Raw genomic sequence first — 8,594 nt, forward strand, 5'->3', positions numbered from 1 at the left:
CCAAATAAACACCAAATAACATAAACGAGGCCAATGAAAGGTAGAACATTACAGTAAGTGAGAAATTTCTGAAGTAAACAACAGTTCAGGAAATTGGTTTTAACTAAGCGCCAATCTTGTACGCCAGTAAAAGTAATTTTATCAATACACAACATAGTTTACATTGTCATCAGCAAATTTCTGCTGTTGACAGAAACAGGGCAGTAATCACACTTTGTGCCTTCATGCGAATAATGTAGAAACACACTAATTTGCAAACACAACACAATATACATGTTGGACTGTTAAAAAGAGCACAAAGGTTTTAAATTTAAAGTTATACAGTCTGTTTTATAGTTTTGAAAGAAATAATCTCTGACTGTATCAGCATGATCAAGATTATTTGCTATAAAACCATCAATATATATCAGCATAACTACATTTTATTTTCTGTTAGTGGCTCGTTAATCTGCAAAACCTTACTTTTTCATGCATGTTTTTTTTCTATGCTATCTTGTAAAAGAAGAAGAAATGAAGAGTGTAAAAAATGTAAACATGACCAAACCCATGCCGACATCAAATCATAGAAACCTAGCTTATCTACAAACTTCGTCATGCTCAGTCATGTCCAGCGCTAATGTACAGTTCAGTCTGAAGGTGTTGGAGGTCAGACCTCTCCGTCCGGTTCTTCCAAATAACAAAGGGAAAAACTGTTGAAACCTGGACAATCTATAGATCATCCAAACAAGGTAATCTGACCTAAATCCTAACAGCCACAGACCTTTAAATTAAAAAAAAAAAAGAACTGATAATAATGCAGACAGGGCTGCCCTTGGACTACAATGGAGGAATCATTCATGTCATGTGTGGGGTGTATTCGTTTTTGGTGCTTCTTGCTGGAGCTTCAGAGAGGTTATCTTGCTGTCGAGCTCATCCATGAAGCCTTCGTCCACAGACTCCCTGTCTGCCTCCTCTCCTTCGGCCTCGCTGGGTAGAAATACGTGAATCTGTGTGCGAGCCGGACCAGCAGCCGGGCGCTGACTGCAGGTCAGAAGGCAAGGCTTCCCAACCACAGACAAAGGCTCTTCCTTATACTGGGAAGCTGAAGGCCGGAAGTCACCGTGCAGCATGTCTGAGCTCAGGGCCAGGTTGTGTGAGTGGCGTCTCACTGGTCTTGGCCTCGAGCTCGGCTGGATGGCGTGAGAGAAGTGAATAAAGGTCGGTCGACTGCAGCTCGAGACCTCCTGGTGGGGCTGGCTGGTCTTATATGGGAACACGGAGGATGACTTGCTGAATGAAGGACGCGGTGGTGGTCGTTTCTGTAAAACACTGGGGCGACGGTTCAGAGAGAGTTCCTCAAACAGGAGGTTCTCATTTGTGGTGAAGAGGGATGGTTCACTGAAACTGTGGAACCAGACGGAGAGAAAAAAGGAAATAATTTTCAGTAATGCATATTACTAACAAGAGTAACAGTCTTCAGCCATGTTAGTGGCCCTGTGAGGGTATATTCAAAAATGAATGACAAAGTGAGACGGGCACAAAATTACGAATAAAATAATAAAACAGAGACATTAGAAACTGTTTTTAATAGGTGTGCCAATAAATCCTAAAGCCTGAACCATGAAATAATTACAGAAAAATTCAAATTTATTCTATTTTTAAAAACATTAATTCGCATATATGACTTTCAATTGATATCATATTTGCTGTATCTGGATTTTCTTTTAAATTATTGCTTAAAAATGTATTTTGCTATTTTTTTTCAAGGTTTTTTGAGGGAAAGAGATCACACTAATGATGTAGAAGTCTCAAAAATTCACAAAAACTGTATGTATCAAATGTCATACACTAGGAGGGAGTGGCTAAAGTTCAACAGGAGAGATTTGAGAGATTTAGGAGCAAGTTTAGCAGCATTCATTACACAGGCAAAAAGATTTTACGTCTTATAGCCATTACAGCATAAACCCCTGGTTAGTGAATAGCCCCGAATCACAACAACAATCACCTTAACACACTTTATACTGTAAGGTACAGACTCTACAATTATACAGAAAACCCCCAACAATCACAAAACCCCTTTTTACAGGAAGAAACTTCCAGCAGAACCAGGCTCACTGATTAAGATAACCTATTCAACTCATAATGGGAATCATAATTTACAAATCCCACAAAGCAGAATAAAATGATTTGCAAACCTCATAAACCCTGATTTTATTCACAATAGATTCACAATACTTAACACAGAACAGAAACTAGAAACTGAGACCATACATTCATCAGAAAAGGGTTTATTGGTGCCATAAATGCAATGAGCAGGTGAGTCATTTTTTGTACTTTTTGCTAAAGGGGGTGAGACCCCCTACTGGCACAGCAAAGAAAGTGCAGGTTTCTCACAAGCTGCTTTTTTCCTTTATTTATAGTCTATATACGGACAAAACAGTGATCTCCTTACCAAAAAGAATAAAAACATAAACATAAAAATAGAGGGTCAACAAAGTCTGCATAAGTATAGATTTTCTGGGGACAACAGACTTTGTATACAGTTTGCAGCAGACATGCAAGCAAGCAAAACTTAAGGACTTACAATGAAACAAAAACAGAAACACAATTTTAATAAGATACTAATAAAAAAAACAACAGGCCTGTAAAAAAATAAAAATCAAAGAAGAAATTAAATAAAAGGAAAATAAAACAAAGCATCACATAGTCAGGTTTAGTGTGTAAAGCTACAGTTTTATCACCACTTTAATGTGTTGGTGTGCTAATTTCACTCAGATCAAAGTGCTCCACTGTCCAACTCACTCTTTTACTTCTATTAAGGATCCTCATTACTCTACTGCTTCATTTATACACAGTAAGATGTATTTTTTCTCAGAGGGATTCAACACACACACACACACACACACACCAGAACTTCCTCTTCATTTACTTGGTGGTTATTCAAAACCTGCTCTGCTTGGGTAAGCAGATGCCATCAAATACTCTGCTGGACAGTGAGGGAGGTGTGTTTAAGAGCCTGAAGTGTGTGTTTGTGTCTCACTCAGGTTTCGCCCTCCTCTGAGCGAAACACCACTGGGTGCTGCATCAGGCGGTAGATCGGTTTCCACGCCTGAGATTTATGGCACACTGGGCTGCGGCCCACATGAAGCCATCAAACTGGGTCGCTTCTGAGAGGAAACAATTCCGGTGTAATTCCAGTCAAGCATCCACTCCACGCTTTAACGGGCACTTTTGCTAAAGTGAATAGTGGAGATGACACACACGGCGGGATTAATCACTTTCAAAGCCACCGCTGCATGATTGGTACTGAAGGTCAGTGAGTTACCAGGACATCCTGGTATCATTTACATGGCGGCTTTAGCGTTTATGTTATTAATACACCTGATGTTCCTTTTCCATAGGATTTCACCTGACTGATGGATAATAATACAACTATATATAATGTAAATAACCGAAGCCTTCATTCTAAACCCGGGGTCCACATCTTTAGTACCACATGCCATTTGTATCTTTAGATGCTGGGTATATATAAGAATCCATATATAGAAAACACATAAACCTTACCGATCCTACATTTACAGCTCCGTATTTTTATTCTTGGACTCTATTAGACCAGTCTTGCAAGACTTACAGTTAAAATGATCGTTATTTATCGTACACTGGGTCTCGGTGAAAACCCAAATCTCTCTTTTTTGAGATCCTTTGCTTTTCGTCTCAAACAGAAGCTTCGAACAGCAGGTGGGTGAAGCTTCTCACAGCCAAAGCAGTCCGCTTGTGATGACTACATTAGTTACATCCCTTCTCACCGACATCACAGAGAGCCAAGAGCAGGAAAATGAAAGTGTGCAACTGAGTGTTCGGAGCAGCCTGAAGCCCGAGCTTTAGGCTCATGGGGTTTCCAGCTGACCACTGAGCTTCACGTGTGCAGAAAAAAATCGTCAGGACGTGTACTTTTAATCGCGCAATTCACGATTTTCACATCGGAAGCAGTTTTATGAGAGTAGGTCAGTGAATCTGAACTTAAAAAACAAAAGTACACTTCAAGGTTTAGTCACAGTGTGCAGTAAAACTGGAAGACTGACCCTGAATGACCGTCCTCACCTGAATAAGGTCATGACTTTGAAGAGGCCCAGTCTCTCCTGGATGATACCCGTTATTAGGAGAGTTTAAGTTGCTTCTATCTGGTCATCGGTACACAGTGTTGGGAAGGTTACTTTTAAAATGTATTCCATTACAGAATACAGAATACATGCCCCAAAATGTATTCTGTAACGTATTCCGTTACAAAAGGAAAAAGTACGAGCTGTCATCGAGCAAAAACGGGAGCTGGAAGCATGTAAATATAATAATTACCACTGCAGCCAAGAAGAGTGCCTGACGAGCCCAGCTGTAAGTAAGCTATTAAGACTCGACTGTACACCGTGTTCGTGTTTTCCTCCAAAAACAATAAGTTCAGTTGGAGCAGCCTTTCAGCGCCTCTCTCTGTCTCTCGCTTGCAAAGTTGACCCAGACAACAAAGTAAAGCTAGTTTTCGGCTACGAGCCGACACAGAACCCACCGTATTAGCCAGAGGTCCCTTTACTACAGTTCGGAGCCGCGGACCTTCAGTAACAGTAATAAATCACAGCAATAGTACATTCATGTAGTTGTAAACAGCATGATAATATATTAAGTAATCCAAAGTATTCAGAATACGTTACTCTCATTGAGTAACGTATTCTGAATACTTTGGATTACTTAATATACGTTACTCTCAAATACGTTACTCTCATTGAGTAACGTATTTGAGAGTAACGTATTCTGAATACTTTGGATTACTTAATATATTATCATGCTGTTTACAACTACGTGAATGTACTATTGCTGTGATTTATTACTGTTACTGAAGGTCCGCGGCTCCGAACCGTAGTAAAGGGACCTCTGGCTAATACGGTGGGTTCTGTGTCGGGCTCGTAGCCGAAAAATAGCTTTACTTTGTTGTCTGGGTCAACTTTGCAAGCGAGAGACAGAGAGAGGCGCTGAAAGGCTGCTCCAACTGAACTTATTGTTTTTGGAGGAAAACACGAACACGGTGTACAGTCGAGTCTTAATAGCTTACTTACAACTGGGCTCGTCAGGCGCTCTTCTTGGCTGCAGTGGTTATTATTATATTTACATGCTTCCAGCTCCTGTTTTTGCTCGATGACAGCTCGTACTTTTCCTTTTTCTCCCTCCCTCGCTCACAGACACATAACGGTTATGACAGTCCATTCTCTCTGCAGTACGGACTACACTGCCTATGAGGCTACATTCTTTAGAGCTATACCGGTAGCATTCTGCCTATTAGCTTAGCACAACAACAACAACAACAAAAAGGCCTCTCTCACCCAGGAAACACGCAGAGAGAGAGCGTCACCCTGTAACCATGGCAACCGTAACGCTGCCACCTGTTACAACAGAACATAGCTGTTAAACAAAACCCAAACAGTCCTGACCCGCCACAATATGAAACAGGGAAGTACCACCGTGTAATCCATTTATTTCAACAAAGTAACTGTATTCTAAATACCAACTTTTTAAACGGTAACTGTAACGGAATACAGTTACTCATATTTTGTATTTTAAATACGTAACGGCGGTACGTGTATTCCGTTACTCCCCAACACTGTCGGTACAGGATGGCAACATGCAGGACCTACAGTCTGAAAAACTAATTTGTGATCTTTTAAATAATAGACTTATTTTTTAAAAGTTGCTTTTTTTGTATATTTATTTTCTATTTATTACATTTAGCATTATTGTCGTGGGACTTCTGCTGACTGTACAACAAAAATAAAGACACGCGTGATTGTACTACATATACCGACCTCATTATTTGGATATTTTCAATATGATCATCCACCACTTTAGCAGTATGCATATAATGAGTGTAACAGAAAATCAGGAAAGTATAATCAGTCACTTATAATGTCAGGTAATGCTGATAACACAAATTTATTTAAACAGCTTAATCTAGAAAACAACAAAGAACAACATGTTTAAGACTTCATGTTGATTTTATTCTTTTCATTCATGAGGAAAAATGTGCAATACTGCAGGCGTCACTGACACGAAACTAAAGAGAGGCTGAGATCAGAATAGCTGGATACAAAATAACCGAAGGACATCATTCCTCCTCCAAAAACATGATGCACACAAAAGAGATGTGTAACAATCTAATTCATGTATTAATTAGTATATAGTTTTATTATTTATGTGAGTTAATCTCCACATTATTGTAATTTTATATTGTTTGGACTTTGACCTGTCAGAATGCATCAAGAAAGTTAAGTTATTTCTACTTCTACTTTTGTTTCTTTACTTCTTACCTGAGACGAGCCATGCTGCTTCGCCCGCGGGGACCTTTGGCTCCAGCTACGAGCGAGGGCAGCTTCAGGGGGGTTTTAGCTGCCCTGTTTCCCACCGCTGAAGGTGGAGGGAGGATGGAGCCGGTGAGCAGGTAGGTCTGGACCAAAGCTCCGCTCCTCTGGGCGCCTCTCTGCCGCCACGATCCGCCGGCGTCCAAACCCAGGACAGCTGTCGGGGGAGCAGCTCCAGCAGTGCCGCTCATTTATCTGTGGGTGTGTTACACCTGCAGGAGAATACACCTGAAAATATGCTCTCTAAACTAATCTAGACACTGATTTCTGCTGCAACACATGAAGACTAGTGAAAGTGATAGCATGGTCACGAGGTGGATGGCAGATATGGCTTCACCTAAAGACCTGGATCTATGCCTGTCTACAGGCTGCGGGGGGTGGATGAGGACATTGTACCACTTCTATCTGTGGGCAGCGGACCGCATCAATGATGCAGGGCCATTAATGATGCATGAATAGAGCCGGCCAGGTGGATACTACCGACTCTCCCTCGCTCCTTTTCCCTCTTCACAAGGTCGGCTTACAGTCGAGGGAGCAGGTGGTGGGTGAGGAAGTGTCCAGGAAAGGTTCATGTGAGAGAATAAACGGGACCCTGGTTCGGTGGTGATCCCAAACAGGAAGCTCTTTTTTCAGAAATATAATGATCAACTTTTTTACAAACAAAAAACAACAACAAAGTGATCCTGCTATTCATAGAATCCAAACAACTTTTTATTTAAACAATCCCCTATCCTGATTGGTCCACTGTTAATTCCCTGTATATTTGTGAAACCTGTTACTTGTTCTCTAGGTTTGTTAATATTTGTTCTCTTGGATTTGAAGCATGTATCCAAGAAAGTCCACGTGAATATTTTTTTTTGGAAAAAATATCATGTCTGTCTGAGCGTTATCCAGTGCTTCTTCACTGGCTGTTTATTTGGCTTTGTATGTCTGGTATATTTAATTAAACTTTAAGCTCCAGTAGCACAACAGCAATCTGACAGCTTATATTTATTAGATGTTTTCATATAGAAAGCATGAGCTGCTTAGAAAATACGAAGCTATGATGTAAATGAATAAACCCAACAGTTAACTGGCATCATTTAATCATTGTTTACTTCATCTCACGATTTCAGCATCACAACATTTTCTGCTTTTAAGTTATTTCAGTAACTTTTATTCATTTTAATGGTTTCGAAATTTAAAAAAATGTACTCATTTATTTTTGATAACGTGAGATCACCAAATATATTGGACTGTAATTTTAGCAATTTCACGATTTATGTTTCATAATGTTTGTTTAACACAGTGAATTTATGCTCCAGTAGTTACGTTAAAATTTAAGTTAATCTTTAATATTTGAGACGCCGCTATCTGTTTTGTGTTGTCCTGATGCTTAAGATCACAAACCGCTGATTTGCTTGTTATTATTATAACAAAAATCTAAATCGATCAGTATAAACTTGAACACTTTCTCCCTAAGACAAATTACAGAATTATGTAACGTGCATTTCACAAGCTTAGTTGCGAGACAAAAGGTGAGTTATTCACTGCTCACATTATCACAGCCCCATCGTGTAGGTTAAATAGCCCCTCACATGACCACTGATTCCAGCTTTAGGCCCAGCAGAGTCAGCACCGGTCCTGTTTTTAATGGAAATGCGTGGAAGCGGTCCTAGACTGGGCAACAGTAGCACGGTGGTGGGAAACAGGCATTACAAATCACACTCATGGGTCCATTTCTGAAAATTGACAACCATTAGGGAAAGTTAAAAAAACAAAAAAGTCTTCCAGCACCAAACCGCACTGACATAATGCCGCATAGCAAACTTTCAACTTTCAACCGCAGGGTAAAAGAGGACAGCATGTTTTTGTTCTTGTGGGGGATTAAATCACACTGGATCATGTCATTGTTTGGTTTTGAGTTTCATTCACACCGGCTTGCCTGAAGCTTTTTGTAAGACATATTTAAACCCTCCATAGATGCTATGGCAAGTTGAGCTCAGGTGACTCACTTTAGCACTAATTTAAGTCAAGTTTTCACTTTAATTTGTGTTTTTGGCCTTTAGGAGCCTGTTTTTGAGCCAGGGTGGAGCTCAGGTAGAACAACAACGATCCGACACATTCAGATTGTGCCTTCAGACTGCTCCGGATCATCTTGCTGCTTCTCGGCTGGACCTGCTCCAAGACTGACAGCCAATACTCGAGATGCAAGTGTGGGCCAGCAGCGGAAACATT

General features: G+C 40.3%; 1 protein-coding gene across 1 annotated transcript; it reads right to left on the minus strand.

The window, feature by feature from the left end:
• Positions 1–839: 839 nt before the first annotated feature.
• Positions 840–6,568, minus strand: LOC118454442 (uncharacterized). Its single transcript, XM_035909300.2, has 2 exons — positions 6,327–6,568; positions 840–1,383 (listed from the first exon to the last, which is right to left on the minus strand). Exons 1-2 carry the CDS (start codon positions 6,566–6,568, stop codon positions 840–842), a joined length of 786 nt encoding a protein of 261 aa, XP_035765193.2.
• Between the last annotated feature and the right edge of the window lie 2,026 nt (positions 6,569–8,594).

Source organism: Neolamprologus brichardi, chromosome 22 (genome assembly GCF_056152115.1).
Source record: "Neolamprologus brichardi isolate AB-2024 chromosome 22, ASM5615211v1, whole genome shotgun sequence".
Classification (NCBI taxonomy): Eukaryota; Metazoa; Chordata; class Actinopteri; order Cichliformes; family Cichlidae; genus Neolamprologus; species Neolamprologus brichardi.

Excerpts from the sequence above, each read along its gene's own strand:
- LOC118454442 (XM_035909300.2), bottom strand. The coding sequence starts at position 6,568 with ATGAGCGGCACTGCTGGAGCTGCTCCCCCGACAGCTGTCCTGGGTTTG. Across the intron at positions 1,384-6,326 it reads AGCAGCATGGCTCGTCTCAG|TTTCAGTGAACCATCCCTCT; the intron begins GTAAGAAGTAAA and ends CTGGTTCCACAG.